General features: G+C 54.6%; 1 protein-coding gene across 2 annotated transcripts in view; it reads left to right on the forward strand.

The window, feature by feature from the left end:
- The first annotated feature begins 784 nt into the window (after positions 1-784).
- The window catches only part of Batf3 (basic leucine zipper ATF-like transcription factor 3), a 42292-nt gene continuing 25607 nt past the window's right edge, over positions 785-17469 (forward strand). Inside the window, exons 1-3 of one of the 2 annotated variants that reach the window (XM_021651055.2) lie at positions 785-960; positions 2788-2892; positions 10230-10678. In XM_021651055.2, coding sequence (XP_021506730.1) covers positions 892-960; positions 2788-2892; positions 10230-10412 — 357 coding nt within the window. In that variant the 5' untranslated portion in view covers positions 785-891 and the 3' untranslated portion in view covers positions 10413-10678. Of the gene's footprint in view, positions 961-2787; positions 2893-10229; positions 10679-17469 lie in introns of those variants that run through there. The other variant, XM_060364925.1, reaches the window with a different exon arrangement.

Consider the following 17469-nt stretch of genomic DNA (forward strand, 5'->3'; position numbering starts at 1 on the left):
GCTCGCGGCGAGCCTTTCTCGCTGGGCGCCGCCCGCAGACCGCGGCCGCTGCCTTTCCTTTCCTGGGCACAGTCATCTTGAGTTGGCACTTTTGAAACCCGCGGGCAGGCGAGGGGACGCGCGGTGCTCCGCCTAGAAACACCTCGGCCTTTGGTGAGGCGCCGCCTCAGCCCTGAAGAAGCAAACGGAGCCGCCCCAGGGCCTCAGCGGGACCCGAGACGGCCTGCCCGGCTCCGCGGAGGCGCGACCTTGTGTGACGGGCCTCTCTCGGGGGGACCGCCACCCCAACCTCCCGGGCCCTCCCCCCCAGAATTCACCCTGGGTCACCCCGCCGCCCCCTCCTTCCGGACGGGCCACACCGCGAGAGAAAAGCCCGGGGCGCCCGCGGCCCCGGAGGCTCCCGCCGCGGTCCCTGCCCCGGGCGCCTCCGGGCGGCGCAGGGAGGAGGTGCCCAGTGTCGCCTCGCCCGGGGGGAGTCCGCCATCGCCGGGGACCCGCGCCGGGGCGCGGAGAAGCCGCCGAGACCCTCCCCGAGGACGACCCGAGGACCCTCGAAGGTGGCTCGGCGCCGGCACCCCGTCCCCACCCCGCGGGCTCTCCTCCGTGGGTGGGCTGCAGGGCTGCCACGTGACTTCCACGAAGAGCCGGGCCCCCAGCGGAGAGCGGCGGCCCGGGGGATCCTGGACCCCGAGGTGCGGCGAGGGGGCGGGGCGGGGAGGACGCGGGGGCGGGGCGGGGGCGGGGCCGGACGGCCGCGCGGCGTGGGGAGGCGGGCGCGGCGGAGCCTGGAGAGCGGGAGGCGGCGGGGCGGGGCGGCAGGTGCGGGGATGCGGGCGGAGCGCGGGTAGCCGAGCCCCGCGTCCAGGGCGCCCCGTGCGGCGAGCGCGCGGCATGTCGCAAGGGCCCCCGGCGGGCAGCGTCCTGCAGAGGAGCGTGGCGGCGCCTGGGAACCAGCCGCAGGTAGCGGGCGCGGGGAGGGGAGGGGAGGGCGGCGCTCGCCGTGCGTCCCCGCCGCGCGCCCCGGGCGCCTGGGCAGCCTGTGCTCCCTCCGGAGCGCCCGGCACGTGGTCCGCGCTGCCGGGGGCCGGCCGCATCCTTGCCGACTGCCGGCGCCGGAGGTGGGGAGGGCCGGAGCTCCGATATTGGGAATTCAGCCCAAAGGGGTGGTTCGTCCCGGCATCCACCCCACCCGCTAAGGGCGGCGCGGGGAACGAGGGACCGGTCAGCCCGCCGGTGTGGGGTTGTATCTCTAGTGGGCAGACTCCGCCCCCAGCGCCGTGGAAACTCCTCGCCCCCACGCGATCAGCCCCCTCTGCTGTCCCCAAGTTTCACAGCTGCACCCACAAGCAGCTGAGACAAAATCTAGACAGCTGTCCGGATACTTGTTGGTCAGCTAGCTGCTTTAGCAACAGACTAGGAAGAGGCCTTGGACCATTTGCTTCGACTGGCCGCGCCTCAGTTTCCCCATCTATAAGATGAGCCCCATAGCATCTTCTGAGGATGTTTGCACGGACTGTGCGGGCTGTAGAAGATTTGTGTCTCCATTCGGTGTCTCTGCGGAGGGGGAGGTGTGAGCATCTGCGAAGGAGCCAGGCCCAGTTGACAGCGACTGCCCCCGAGAAGCGGTAGCTCATGCAGGCTGGTGTGGGGATCCAAGAGGGCCAACTCTCAGACCAGCCCCGCAGCAGAGGGTCTGACCTGGGGCAGTTGTCCCCAGGGCCAAGCAGCGTTCTCAGTACATGGCAGGTTCCCTGTTATTATCTGCATTGGGAGAATGGGTGAATCGCGTTAATAAGAGGAGCGCACGGACGCTCCACGCATGTTTATCATGGCCTTCTGAGGACTGTAGTGACAAAGGCGTATAATCCCAGAGCTAGAGAGGAAAGGGAAGGTGGAGAGTTCAGGACCATCCTGGAGCACATGAGCCTCTGTTAAAAGAAAACAAAAAGAAGACTACTTTTGGAAGACGCGTTTTGACTGCAGCTCTGAAAAGCAAACCTTTGCCACTGAGCAAGAGCGCACAGCGGTCGGTGCGTTTTTCTGCCCGCCACTTCATACCACCTCATGAAGAATTTTTGGATGCTTGGTTAAGAACTTTCAAGACGCATCACAAATTTGCATTTGGAATAACCCTGGAGGAAAATGTCACCCAAGCATTATTCAAGAGAGCGAGTCGTCAATGATGTTCAGTCTTCTCCGTAGTGGTAGAGTTGTGTGGTTGCAATTAGTAATAAATGCATACAGTGGTCTGCACGGTTTCAGAAGGACTTGCCAGTGTGTGGGTATAAAGGCTGTGCACGGCAAGTTCCAGTCTTTCCCTCTGCCAGATGAGCGCTGGCTCTGCAGCCTTCCAGCACACGCCCTGTGAGGTAGAGGCTTGTGAGCGCTGGTTTGGAGCCCAGCAGACCTGAGTTCCACTTCCCACTCAGCCCCACGCTGGCCGTGATACCTGGGGAACTTCCCTAACCTGAGTTTCTTATCCCTCGGCTCTCGGTCTTTTTTATTTTTTGCGGTCCTGGGTATGGGCCTCACATGTCCCTCACAGGGGCGGCGCCGCTACGCTGCACCCCAGGCCTCTTAGTCCTCGTTTTAGCATGACAGTTTCTCTGCACATTTCTCAGGATGGGGGTGGAGGTGAACACAGAGCAAAGCCCCTGCCCAGAACGGGTGTCCCTCAACAGGGGCAGCCCGCTGGGAGGGGGCCATACTGTCCACGGCAGCAGAGGAAATGGTGGAGCTCCCTGAGCAAAGCCAAGGGAATCTCACCTCGCCACATGTTACCCCCAGAGCCCCGAGGACGAGGACAGGAAGGTTCGAAGGAGAGAGAAAAACCGGGTTGCCGCTCAGAGGAGCCGGAGGAAGCAGACTCAGAAGGCTGACAAGCTCCACGAGGTGAGGCTGTGGTCAGGGCAGGACCGCAGGGCAGCCATGGGGACAGCCATCCTCCACCTGGGAAGGGGGCAGTGATGACACCACTAGGCCTGCATGCTGCTGCTGGGTCTTTCCAGCCTGCTGTTGTGCTTCTCTGTTCATGGGCCTCTTCCTTCCAGCCCAGCCCTCCGGGTGCTTCCCACACCGGGTTTTCTCTCTGTGGAATCAAGCAAAAGCTGGGTGTGGTGGCATACAAGGTCCTCAGCCCTCGGGGAGATGGACGCAGGAGGATGCCCAGTTTGAGGCTGGTTTGAACTACAGAAAAACTGACTCAAGAAATAACAATGATGTTCATAATAGTAACGTTAAAGTCCTGGGAAGCAGTTCAGTAGCAGGCTTGCCCACTGATGCCAGCGTCGGGGTCGCACGGTGGAGCGTAATCTCAACACTCAGAGGCAGAGGCAGAGAATCAGAAAATCAGAAGTCAAGGTCAACCTTGGCTTTACTGTGACTTGACTTAAAGGGGCTAGCCTTGGCCAAATGAGGCCTCATCTTAAAAAAAAAAAAAAAAGAAAAGAAAAGGAAAAAAAAAACTACTGAGAGTGACAATGCATGCCTGTAATCCCAGCACTCTGGGGACAGAGGCAAGCAGATGTCTGTCAGTTTGAGGTCAGCCTGGTCTACATAGAGAGATCCAGGCCAATCAAGTGAAACCTTTTCTCAAAAAAGAAAATTAATAAATAAAAGAAGCTGGCTGAGGTGGGACTTGTGAAGGTCAGGAGTGCAGGCCATTTTTGGCTACAAAGTAAGTTTGAGGCCAGCCTGGGCTACATGAGACCCTCCCCCAACCAAAGATAATTGAGAAAGCTAAACCAAATAGATCTTCATGCTTTTAACTCCTTTTCAAGTTCTTTCTTCATCCTGCCTGTGATGGTTTGAAGAATGGCCCCTGTAGGCTCATACGTTAGAACGCTCTGTGTGGAAGTTGGCGGCGGAATTGTTTGGGGAGGATTGAGGTGTGGCCTCTTTGGAGGAAGTGTGTCACTGGGAGTGGGCGTCGATACAGCGTTCCTGCTTAGCTCTCTCCCTCTGCATTGCACCTGCGGCTCAGATGTAAAATCTCAGCTACAGTTCCGGGGGCACGCCTGCCTGCTGCCCAGATTTTCCACCTTGGGGCACAGTCTCACTGAGCCTAGCCTGCTGTGATGACAAGTGTGCACCACTCTTTCTCCCACTTTTTCCTCCTCCTCTTCCTCTCCCTCCTCTAACCTTCCCCCTGCCCTCTCCCTGCTCCCTTCCTCCTCCTCTTCAACCCTCCTCCTTTCCTCCCCCTCCTCTTCTCCACTTTCTTAACTGTTTGAGGTGTGGTACTCCCTGCCTTTTCATCTTGCTGGGGGACATTTCTCTATGAACTTGTCCCACAGTCAGCACAGTCCGTTCGTTCCTTCCAGGCGGGCTCAGTGCCACGTGTCACCTGTTGCTTAGGAGTCCCCAGGGCTCTGCTGCAGGCTCCTCGGATGCAGAATGTGGTCTCTTCACCCCAAGACTTTCTCTTCTCACTATCTCCACGTGGCCGCTAATGGCCCTTAACCACTTTCCTTATCTCTTAAATCAGGAGCCTATATCTGAGTCTGTTTTCTCTATTACTGACTACCGCAGATTGGGCAGTTGATAAAGAAGAGATTATTTGCCTCTGGGTTTTGGAGGCTTAAAAGTCTCAAAATATGGAGCCACATCTGCTCAGTGCTCTGCAGCTAGTGAGGGCCCTCTGCTGTGTGGTCGCATGTGGAGGGCAGGATGAGCAGACTGTGAATGAATCAGTGAACATCCTTCCATGAACACGCACTTCCAGTGTACCCAACCACCAACAGAGCCTCTGGGAGCCATCTCCCTAAGGTTCCCCCTCCCAATATTGCTATTTGGGGGACCAAGTTTTCAGCCATTTATCCCCAAGATCCTGCTCTCCTTGACCACCGCTACACAACCCCACAGCCAGGAATGGTGATGAGTTGGCAGTGTTTCTGTTCTTATCTGTTCAAGGGTTGGTGTGCAGAGGTAACAGTTTTAGATTGTGCACACTCCAGGGACCAGAGACTCGGGGCTAGGGGCCCACAGCACAGCATACATCGTAAGTGTCAGAGTCTTTGCTGGACGCAGGACGGCTGAGGCCTGGAGGCCAAGGTCTCTGGTTGGGCTTCGGAGGAGGTCTTCTCAGTCCTCGTGAGGTCTGTCAAACCTCCACAGAAGAGCAGAGGTGCCCTTTGCCTCCCTCCTGTCCTCTTGCTCCTAAGGTCATTGTGGTTCTGGATTTGTGTTGCCAAGGGCAACCACATTTGTGCTGGCCCTGTTTCCAGACCATGTGTGCATGCTGGAGAGCCAGCTCCTCCCCTCAAGAATCTTCCAGCCCAAATTAGGTGTGGTGTAAGTCCTGAGCGTGTGCAGAGGTGACCAAGTGTCTGAGACAAGGCTTTTCACACAGCAACACGATTGACCCAAACATACTTACTAAGTAGTTCCTTGGGCAAAGCCTTGCTGAGGAGTCAGAGAGAGAAGAGGCCTCATATGTCCTTGGGAAGGGCAGGGTTCGCTTGCTCTTGCTGCTCCCAGCAAATTAATCGCCTCCCCCACCCCTCATGCTGGGTGTCCAGACCCATTGTGCTGTGATGAAGATGTTGTCAGGGTGTCAGGCCTTCTGGAGAGGACCCACTTCCACGCTTTTGTCAGCTTCTAGGGAGTTCCATGCCGCTTGGTCTGCAGTCGTCAAGGCAACACTGCTCCCATGTTCAATCTCCTCTTCTCCCTGCTGACTCAGGAACCCCCTGATTCCATTGACCCACTTGGATGATCACCCCCATTTCAGGCTCCTTAGTCTTACCTGCAACGTCCCTTTTGTTAAATCGGGTTCCTGTTCACAAGTCCCCAAGATCGGGACGGAAGCATCTTTAGGGGCTTATTCTACCTGCCACAGAAGGTAACAAGTGCCCCTTAAGAGTGCCAGGCAAGGGCACGCCAGGGCACACTCGTTCCCTCTCAGTGTCTCAAGGCTGAACTTGATAACCAAGTGAACCAAGGAACGTAGGAGCGGTGCTGCCTTTATGCCTGCCTTATCCCTTGTGGAGCCAGGGTGGCCCTCAGTGTTCCGTGTTCACACTGAACTCCAAATACCAGGTAGGCCTCAAAACTCACGTCGCTTGGGCTGGGGCTGGGACTTTGATCTGCATTGCTTTCTGGGCAGTGTTAGGTTGAGTCTACAGACAGGAACCAAGATAAAGCCGCAGGGTGGCTGTGCCACGTGGAAAGGTGGCTTAGAAGTGGGTCAAGATTTGACCAGGCGCCAAGGATGTCAGACTGAGAAAGAATTCTGAGTCATAACAAAGGTGGGAGTAATGCCAGCCTAGAGAGGCTTAAATGTCACAAACTGGCAAATGCCTAGGGCGATGCGATTGTGGTGAGTGTTGTCATGGGGTTGCCAAACATTGCCTGTTCAGGGAGAATCCTGGTGACAGGACACACACAGTTTAGGAACTGATTATGACACTAATTTGTACAGCTCTGGCTGGTGACACCATTTTTCTGATTGGAACTGTCTTCATACAAGGCTGAGGATAGACCAACTGTAGAATCTGGAGATCTCGATTCTGGTAACTACTGTGGTGAAATCTGAGCCCACACTGCCAAGAGGAGGCAAAAGTCAGTGATGCGTGAGAGTGGGGGTTCATGACACTGGGGTCCCAAGTCTCCAGGCCCCTCAGAGCTTAACTGTGTTACTTGTGGAGTGGCCGTGTGCTCCTGAGACCTCTGCTCACTCTTGTCCGGCCTGTCACTTGTTCTGTTCGTCCTCATTTGTGTTCTCAGCCTCAGTGACTCTGACCTTAGAAACCCCAGGACAAGACTTCCCAACCTCAGCATGATTGGCATTGGCCTTGTTGCCGTGTGTGTTGGGTGGGGCTGGGACAGGCCCTGAGGGCTGCTGAGCAGGGCACTGGCTTTGCCACTGATGCAAGAGCCATTTGTCTGTGACACATCCTCGGATGCTCAGGTGGCGGGCACTGCCTCCTTACATCTGTATGGATTGTGCGCATCTGAGTGTGTGTGCCATGGCATGTATGTGGCGGGCAGGGGGTGCCTGCTGGAGGCCGTTCTCTCCTCACCTGCACCTGTTGACCACCAAATATTTCTGCGACAGAGTCTTGTGTAACCTACATCGCCATCACACTCAGCATGTCCCTGAGGCTGGCCTTGGACTTCTGATCCTCCTGAATGTTAGGATTACAGCTCTCTGTGGGGCTGGGGACTGAACCCAGGGGGCTTCGTGTGTGTGTGTGTGTGTGTGTGTGTGTGTGTGTGTGTGTGTGAAGAAAACACTTGGCCAACTGAGCCCCAGCTCCAGCCCAAGCAAGGTGAGCTTTGAGGCCTGCCTGGCATGTGTCATAGTCTCAGCACCCGTGTTTTCGGATCCCGGCGTTGACAGTGTGACTGTGGTAATTGGGGGTGTGGACACCTCGCTGCTCTCTGATGAACTCTTAGCCAAGAAGGCCCAAATCCCTGGGCGGTAAACTGACTTTGGACGAGAAAGCCTGGCAGGGGCTGTCTGTTTAAACCAGTGGCGGCCTGATCTGCAGTCAATGCTCCACCACTGAGCTGTGGCCCCTCTTGCATCATCTTTGCCCCGTGTGAAAGATGCTTATGTGCTTTGCTCTTTGCTTCCGATTGTGTTCTGTGGGCTCCTCCACCCTTTCTGGGGCTTCTTCATAACATGACTCCTACCTGGATGTTTTTACTGCTTCTCTTTATTTTTTTTTTCCTTCTTATTCCACCAGATCACTAAAAGTCCCTTTAGCGCTGACTTGAGAATAAAACGTAAGTCCAGGAAAGAAAGTCCCCATGGGTAAGAGGAAGGGCCCAGGAGAGAGGTATAGGGAACAGGGAATGAGGCCGTGCATGTGCGCAAAGTGCAGCCATCAGGATGAAATCCTTCGTTCGCACAGTGTGTGTGGGGAGCTTTATGAGACAGCCCCTCTGGAGGTGGCAGGTGCAGGAGTTGCCAGACGATGCTGAAGCCTTTCAGAGCAGTGGTCTGGGAAAACTGTGGCACCTCAGGGTGCAGTTAGGCAAAGGACCCTCATGATGCCAGAGACAAGGCTCAGGAGCTCTGGGCATCTTGCTGCAGACTCAGGAAGAAAAAGGTGGTTTGGTGTATGGAATCCAGTGAAACCTGAAATCCAGTGGGCAGCTTGCTGGAACTGTTCGCTTCTGCCATCTGCCTCATACACAGGCCTCATACACCAGATCTGGATGCCAGGAGCCACAAACGGACCACAAGGAGGGTAAGAAAAGACAGGACAGGGCCATCCATTGCACCAGTGAGGTCAGACTGACCCAGGACAGCCTGCAGGAAAGAGGAAGGGAGGCTGCTGCCCTGGAGAGAATTCTGCAGAGGCCTTCCGGAGATGGTCTCTGCCTGCAGCCCCTCTTGGGGACCTGAAAGGGAGAAAGCCTCCTAGAGGTGGGAAGAAAACAGACATGCTGACTGCCTGTGAGCCTGTAGGAGTTGGCCACATGAGCTGGCTCTGAAAGGGTGACAGGAGCTCTTGGGGCTGTGCATCTCTGGTCTTTGTGGAGGTGAGTGAGGTGCAATAGTGAACACCTGAATGGAACTCAAAATGAGAAATGTGAGACTTGTAGGTGCTGTGATCAGGGAAGCCTTCCTGGAGGCGGTGAACTTAGGCTGGGCCCACAGAGCAAAGGACAGAGGCAGTCAGGTTGAAAACCTCACAGGCCAAGTGGAGGATGTGCGTGCATCTTAGGGATTTGTGAGGCCAGGCTTCGTTCGTTAGTTCTGCTTGTTTAAAATGGTCAGTGATAGACAAGGTGTGATGGGAAATGAGGCTGGGTCCTCAGCTCAGGGAGTCCAGGGGCATCTTAGACAAGGTGTGATGGGAAACGAGGCTGGGTCCTCAGCTCAGGGAGTGTGCCCAGTGTGTTTGATCTGACCAAACAAATCAAGTTAGGCATGGATGGAAACAAAGGCTCAACAAGATGTAGCCCGCCTCAGGCTGGGGAGGGCCGAGGATGGTGCGTGCAGGGGCTGCTGCCACAGTGTGTCAGGGGCTGGGGTGAAGAGGAGGAACTGCTCTCCAAGTTGCTGGGTGATGTAAAGTGTGTGACAGCATGTGTCCATTAGGTGACGCCATGGAGACTCAGAAATGGGCAGCCCTGTGTCAGGCTCTACTAGTTACTCAGGGGGCTTTCTACACTCAGGGAAGTCCTCAGCAGCTCGGGTCCAGCATGAGGATGATCCGTGCATCAGCCCCCAGCGTGCTCCTGAGAGCCACGCACGGCATGCTGGGAGTAGCATCTTCTCAAGTCTGCCAACTTGGAGTGCGTGCCAGGGATGGCCGCCAGCAGGGCAGAGGGCACCGAGTCCGGGCACAGGGAGCCCAGGGGCATCTTAGGAGGAGGGGCGAGTCTGTCACCTATCATTTCAAGAACTGAGGTTGCAGGGTACTGAATTCGTTCTGTGGGGCTCCGTTAGGTAGAGCCCAGCTCATCGGGCGGATGTGGAAGAGAGGAGGGCTCAGTACAAAGAGCAGAGCATTGCAGAAAGGGCAGGGACTGTCCCTACAAGGTGGGTGCCCACCCCGGGAGGGAGGAGCTGGCCCCACGTATGAGAAGCTCCTGCACAGTTTGGGGGACGGCAGAGCAGCTCTTTGGTCCCCTCCAGTTCTGGGCCTCTACACCCGGATGCAGCAGAAACTGCGGAAGACAGCACACATCCTTGCCTTCATTAGCGCAGCCAAAGGCTTGCGGGTCCAGGTCCAGGTCTGGGTGCTGGGATGGCCATAAACCCAGCAGGGGCCGTCTAAGAGCAGGCCGGCATTGGGGTGAGAGCTGATGCAATGGGTGAGAGGGGCCGCTTTGAGTGATGGGGATGTGCTGTATATTAACACAGGCGTATACTTCCGTCCTTACTCCCTGACTCACAGACACGTGTCGTGTAAATTACAGTCCAGCAGTATTGATTCAGAAAGGAGAGCCGTGCAATTGGGACCATTTTGTTCCAGGGGAAAGACAGAGCTCCGAAGCCAGTGAGACAAGGGTGACCGGCAGCATGCAGCCGTCTGTAGCCCTGGCACTTGGGAGACGGGTCGAAGGCTCACAAGCTTAAAACTAGCCTGAGACACACACTGAGCTCCAGGCTAGCCTGGGATACAGAGACCCTACCTGAAAACAAAGAACGAAGGGTCTCAAGTAGCCCAGGCTGCCCTTGAATTCTTGGCCTCCTGCCTCTCCCTCTCAAGAGCCGGGACCGCTGCCGTGCATCCCCACCCCATCTCTGCCTGTCCTCTCTCGAGCAGGAGCATGAGGGCCTGGAGCAGGAGAACGCTGCGCTGCGCAGGGAGATTGCGAAGCTGAGGGAGGAGCTGCGGCACCTGAGCGAGGCCCTGAGGGAGCACGAGAAGATGTGTCCGCTGCTGCTGTGCCCCGTGAACTTTGTGCAGGTCCGGCCCGACCCTGTGGCCAGCTGTCTGCCACGATGACACCCCAGCTCGTCCTCCTCTGTCCTCTCAGAACCTTGGGTTGCACACCTACTCACCTGTGTCCAGTGATACCTGTGGCTGTGCCCCTGCGGGGAGCTCTGGGGCTAGCCTGGGCTCAGTGTTGTGCTCTGGGGCACCTGACTTGGAGCCCCACAGCAGTGGGCCAGAAGGCCCTGGAAGGAAGGCCGCCCTCGGCAGCTAGCTGGCCCTGTCCTTAGGCAGGGCCTTTTCACCTAGAATTTGGGTAATAAAGATAGTTTCTGTGTTTCCTTTGTCCATCTTCTTGGGATGGAGGGCACGGGAGGCACCTGGGCTATGGCAGAGCTCAAGACAGTGGGGTTTCCTTTGCCGCTGAGGCTCCCAAGAAGTCTTTGACCTAGCTTGGTCCCAGTGGGTGAGCTGGCTGTGATTCACACCTGTCTCCTGTTACCTAGCCTCCTATCTGGCACAGCTTACCTCACTTCAGCCATAGAATTCTGTTGTTTGTCATTCTTCTCCCAGTGAAAGTCGGGGACACAGCCATCAGCTTCCAGTCAAAGAACAGGTAGGGGTTTCGTTTCACTCAGGGACTGCTAGAGTGCTAGGCACGGCTCCTGGTCTCACCTGGGAGAGGTAGAAATGAGTTTTCCACTAGTTGTTAAGATTAATCAGCTCTTTTAAAAGGAGATTACCAGTGGCAGTGGAAGCTCGGGCGTTCCAAAGTCTGTGGCTATACCAAAGTGTTATAGCTCCTTGGTTAAGCCACTGTGCCAAGCATGGCAGAGGGTGCAGGCAAAAGCCCATACCTGGTCGGCTTGCAGGTGAAAGTCAGGCCTGGTGAGGCCCAGGCCCAGTGAGGTGCAGGGCAGGTCCAGGCCCAATGGGTGCTTCCCTGGTGGTCAGTGAGCTTGTGGCAGTCAGGCAGGCTCCTGGCAGCTCAGCTCCAGGAGTTCAATCTCCAGGAATGAGGGGAGACCTGACCCAGAATAAATGATGAATCTCAGCTGGCCATGGTGGAAAGCTGATGGCGTCATGCAGCACCTTTATTTGGTGTGAAATCAGGGATTTATAAACCTTGGGCAGTGGGAGGGGTTTCAAGGGTGAATGTTTGATTTGCTGGGGTTGGAGGTGCCAGGGATACTTGATTTACATGTAGTGGTTCAGTGCCTCATTTACAAGCAGTAGCACAGTCCTGTCACAAGGAGAACATATTACTTAATGATCCTAAGGGTGGGGAAGAATGAAGGTCATTGCTGAAAGCTAAGAGAACCTTAGCACAGGGTTGGGCATTTCCAGGAATCCCCAGGTGATTGGCGAGCAGGCTTTCTTATCAGGAATCGGTGCAGCCTGTAATCTTCCCTGAGGGCCACATTATGCTCCTTACAAGATCTGGGGTACGAGGTCACGCAGAGAGAGAACTCTGATGAGGAAAAGGGAGTCCACCGTTACAGACGGAGCACAGAGGCTATCCAGAACTGTCAGACTTCAGCCTTACCCAGCAGAGTTCCACAGGTTTTTTATTTGTTTGTTCATTTACTTATTTACTTACTTATGAGACAAGATTTTACTCTGTAGCCCGGGCTGTCTTGGAACCCACAGAAATCCCCCTGCCTTTGTCTTCTAAGTGCTGACATTATACCAAACTGGTAGGATGATTTTTCTTCTTTTAATTTTATGTGTATCCCTGAGTGCACATTTGGGCACGGTGATACTTTAATAGCAGGAATCCTCAGAGGTCAGAAAAAGCTGTAGGCTCCCTGAAGCTGGAGGCTGGGAATCGAACTTCTGTAAGAGCAGCTAGTGCTTTTAACTGCTGAGCCATTTTTCCAGGTCTGAGAATCTTGTTCCTGTTGGGCCTCCCAGCAGCTCTGTTTGCTCATTCTAGTCAGCACAGGATCAGTGAACAGACTGTCTCCTCATCTAAGTAAACAAGCACTTCTCTTCCCCAGGTGCCTATTCTTGCAGAAATGCCAGAATGTCAAGTAAAGCTATGAAAGACCCCAGAAAAGCAGTTCATTTTCCTTGGACCCTCAGTGATGTGGAAGTTGAGTCATCTTTTTGTTTGTTTGTTGGGTTTTCAAGGTATGGTTTCTCTGTGTAGCCCTAGCTGTTCTGGAACTCACGCTGTAGACCAGTCTGGCTTTGAACTCATGGAGATCTGCCTGCCCCTGCCTCCGGTGCTGGGATTAAAGGTGTGTGCTAGCACCACTCAACTAGATGGAACCTTCTTATAAAGGGAACAAAAAGCATGGACAGAAAGGAGAGGATTTTGTTGTGAGTGTAGATGCTAAAAAAGAAAAATGAGAGAAAAAAAAGGGGAAGAGAAAGAGGCTGTGCTAGTACAATTGCAAAGCCAGCGAAGTGCTCGCCGTGCAAGGCTGAGGGCCTCACTTCCAATCCCCATCATCCCTGTAAGTGGAAAAAGCCAGGTACCCACGGAGCACGCTTACATTCTCAGCACTGCTGAGAAGGCGCAGCTGAGTCGCTATTGCTCAGCGGCTGGCAGTCTAGCAGCCTGGCTCAGTCAGTGAGTCCTGGGTGTAGTGGAAAACCCTGTCTGGGGGGTGGGTGGTGGTGCATGGAAGACAGTGGAGAAGAAAAAAATGAGGAGAGGTAGTGAGCAGTGGGAAGTCATCCAGGGCTGACCTCTGCCTTCCACATGCACGGGTGCGCGTGCTAGTGCGTGGGAATTTGCACACACTACAAATACGTAAATAAAAGTAGGAGAGAAGAAGGAGAAAAAGCACTAAGAGGAAAGAGGGAAGGATAGACTGCAGCCTTTCCCAGGCAAAGGGCTTGGTTCTGGTGACTCCTTCAAGCCCCCATTGTGGACGGCACCCCTCCTACCAGCCTCCGCTCTTCAGCAAGGGCTAAAATCACACAATTCCTTTATAAGGCTTACGAAGGCGAGTGCCGGAAGACACAGTTTATGTTCACTGGGAGAACCACAGAACGGTGTGTTTTTAACCCAGGAGATGTTAGAGTCATCCTGCCACCCTTCAGTTGTCCTTCAGACACAGGGAGAGGAAGGCGCCATCCCTGTCGCATCCCTCCACAGCAGCTGGTCAGGAAATGTTCTTGCAGCAGGATGCTGGCCGGGCTGCTGCTGAGGGTAGCCCATCTGAGGGGTGGACCGGGAACCCCAGAGACAGTCTACAAATTCTGCTGTTTGTTTCCTAAAGATCCCAGCCCTACCCACTGAGTTCCAACATGCAAATTGCTCTATTTGCTAGCAGTAACTTTATTCAAATTCGCTTCTGAACTCTAGAGACTTCCTCACGAGCTGCAGGGTGCTCTGAGGTTGGGCTTGAGTTTGAGGAGGTCCAGTTCGCCTCTGTTTGTTACCCAGAAACAGAGCTTTGATAGGCGGGAAACCCAGGCTAGGATCGCCAAGGCGCTGGGGGTCAAACGCTCTCTGAGAGAGCAGAGTAGCTCAGGCATTCTGAAAAGGGGCCTCTGCGCTGAAGAACTGAAAGTCCCGAGTGTTGTCAGAAGCGAGCGCGTGTCTAGGGGAGATGAGGGGCAGGATTAGTGGCCTAGGGCCGATTCACCCTGCTATCTTCACTGCTGCTGTAGCAGAGGCTTTTTATGAAGCTTCGGAGGGTCTGCTGGGCTGGGGGAGGGGAGGCTGCTGAGCAAAGCCCCAAAGCATAGAAAGTGTAAGAGAGGGAGGAAGCTTCCCTCACACCCACACAGCCACATAACTTCCTGTCCGAAATTCTGCCGCTTTTCGCACCAGCCTGGCCTTGAACAGTTCAGGGGGTTTCAGGGCTGAATTAGGCCCCAGTTTTGAGCTGGAACCTTGTTAGGAACAGTGACTCCACTGGACAGGAAAATGAGAGACTTGAAATCCCCTTCTCTTTCCCAGGGATGGGCCTTTCGCTGCAGCCCTGGGTGTATTTACTGACAGGAAGCCGTAGGCTCTGCCTCAGCTACAGCTAAGAGGAAGAGGGCAGCCCTGGTACTCACGGGTACAGGAGGTCCTGGTGAGGTCACCCATGCCTCACCATTGGCGTTTGAGAGCGAGGGCACAGGAAAGAGGGGGATGGGCAAAAGGAGGAGATAGCGGTGATTGAAGGCTTCTGAACTTGCGGGGAGGCCATGGGGCAGCCACGCAGAACCCTCGGAAATGCAGCACAGCCTGAAGTGTGAGCTGTGCAGGCCAGAGCCTCAGCCCCTCACTAGTGCTTGAGGCGGCAGCTTCTGGGGACTGCTCATCTGGAAAGCAACACTGGTGCTTTAAAACGGTCGCCTGGAGCCACCTGGACACACCTGTCCACGCCACCCAGAGGCTTTCTGGATTGGGTTGGCTGAGGTGGAGGGCCCACCTTGAATGTGGCAGCGTGATCCCATGGGCTGAGGTCCCAGCGCCTCAGCGTTGATCTCTGCTTCTGCTCGCAGAGCTGGCTAGCCACCCTTCCTGCTACCGCATCCTTTGCCAACACGATGGGCCTTAGCCTTTCTTTTAAAAGATTTCTTTATGTGTTTGTTTGTTATGAATGCAGTGTTCTGCCTACATGTGTGCTTACATGCTGCACACGGAAGAGGACACCAAATCTCACCATAGGTGGTTGTGAGCCACCATGCGGGTGCTGGGAATTGAACTCTGGTCCTCTGGAAGAGCAGCCAGTGCTCTTAACCTCTGAGCTGTCTCTCCAGTCCCTTTTTAATTGTTCTTCAATGTTAAAACTTACATTTATTTATTCCTGGAAGGATGGCCACGTACATGCTCCTGGGCACATGTGGCACTCCAAAGACAACTTGTGGAGCTGGGGGTCTCGGCCTCCACTGTGTGGCTCCCGGGCTTGAGCGCGGGTCGTTGGGCAGCAAACACACTTGCCATTCAGCCACGTACTTGGCCCTTCTTGAAGTGAGCCACAATGAACCCATCTCCCTTAGCTGCCTCTTGCTAGGTGTTTGGTCACAGCTCCAAGAGAATAGATTAAAATCGTTTCCGTATCTGTTGGGACAGTGGAGATGAGCTTGGCTACCACCCTCCCTGTGGTCACCACTGTCATCACTAGCGACCCTGGCCAGAAGCCTGTCTGTAGCCAGTGATAGTGAGTGTGGTGGGACTTCCATGATGGGCTCCTAGCTTGAGTCCAGGCGGTCCTCAGGGCAGATTTGTCCCTTGACCTGCTCACCTGCACTTCTGGGTGTTTTAACGGACATTTTCTAGTCCAGAATTGTCCTCACAGATCAGACTGAAGACCACCAGCTCAGAATTTCAGCCACAGCCCTGAGGGAAAGTGTGAGGGAGAGCCTAGGGTTTGTCCTGTGAACGGCCAGACATGTGCTCAGGGCCTCACCAATTCCTGTAACAGCCTACTCCTTGCCTACTTCTGTTAATCATGGTTTCCGAGGCCAGTCTAAGTCCTCAGTGTCTTGACCCTCTGCTCTAAGTCCAGCCTGTGACCTTCGGAGTCACAGGTTGTTAGTCAGTGAGGTCTCCTAGAAAGCAGCTTGTCACAAGCTCACTGCAGGCGCAGCTCACCAGTTGGTACTTTTCGAGGTTGAGAGAGAAAGCAGTGTGAGAAGCGCAGGGCTGGCTGCTCCCCTCAGTAAAGAACAGAAGCAGGGGCTGCTGTGAGGGCACACACTGGACTCCCAGCACCTGGGAGGCTGAGTCATGAAGATCAGCACAAGTCTGAGGCCAGCCTGGGCCTCAGAGCATCCCAAGCTATGAAGTGAGTACCTGCCTGAAATTAAAAAAAAAAGAATGGTGCTGAGCCCATTTGTCAGATTGTAATGTACATATAGCTCTGGGTTCCATCCCTGGGCAACATAAGCCAGGCGTGGTAGCACTGTATTCCAAGCACCAGGAGGTAAAGGTAGGAAGGTCAGAAGTTCAGAGCTATCCTCAGACTTAGTGTGAGGTCAGCCGGGGCTACAGGAAGCCCAGCCTCACACAAAACCAAACACCAGCTAAAACAAGTGGGAAAAGCAAGGGGGAGCTCTGGGAACAGGAGGCTAGTGTCTCAACATCCTGAGGGTGAGGACTCTGCCGATTGTAGCAGAGTTATGGACAGAGAAAAGGAATCCTTGCCAACTATGTCCTGGCCCCTCTCCCCCGCAGCTCAGTTTCCTCCCCTTTGCACACTCATTTCCACAGCAGATCTGTGACTCAGCCTTGCAGGGCTGCCAACGGGCTCCTCTCTGTGGCCCCTTTTGAGCTGGCTAGGGTTTGTTGACTCCCTCACTGTGCAGTGGTCTCTGGGCAACACAGGTATAGAACCTGGTCATTTCATGTCGGAATAGAAAGCCGAGATTTGTTTGCCCTTTAAGTACTAGTTGATCAATGCGTTTATTTAGGTGGGGTCTCACCTAGCCCAAGCTGGTCTACAGTTCACTGTTCAGTTGGAAATGACCTTGCGGGCTGGACAGATGGCTCAGCAGGTAAGGCTCTTCCAGAGGACTGGGGTTGGATTTCCAGCACCCACATGGGGGCTCACAAAACCTGTAATGCCAGCTCCAGGGAATCTGATGCCCTTTCCGGCCTTCATGTCACTACATGCACAGATATATGTGCAGAAAAAACACCCATAGGCACCAAATAAAAATAAATAAGTTTTTTTTTGTTGTTTTTTTTTTTAAATCAAGAAAGAAACAAAGCTGGTGGCACACATCTGTAATTCTAGCACTCACGGAGGCAGAGACACTCAGATCTCTGTGAGTTCGAGGCCAGCCTGGTCTACAAAGCAGATTCAGGACAGCCAGAGAAACCCTGTCTCAAACAAACAAACAAAAACAAAACAAAACAAAAAAACCCAAACAAACAAAAAGACCAAACATTGTTTTTTATTAAATGAAAAGAAAGAAGATGATCTTGAACTTCTGATCCTTATGCCTCCACTTCCCAAATGACAGTACCACAGCCCTGGGGACAGGACTCTGGGCATAGTGCATGCTACAAAACAGTCCATCGTGGGCTGAAATGTGTGTTCATTGTTGTTGTTGTTATTAATGTGTGTGTGTGTGAGCCCGAGGGTAACTTTGGGTGCCTCCAAAAGCCACTCCCCTTGTTTTCTGTGACGGGGCCTCTGACTGGCCTGGAGCTAGGCTGGCTGACGAGTGAGCT

Source organism: Meriones unguiculatus, chromosome 11, assembly GCF_030254825.1.
Source record: "Meriones unguiculatus strain TT.TT164.6M chromosome 11, Bangor_MerUng_6.1, whole genome shotgun sequence".
NCBI classification, from domain to species: Eukaryota; Metazoa; Chordata; class Mammalia; order Rodentia; family Muridae; genus Meriones; species Meriones unguiculatus.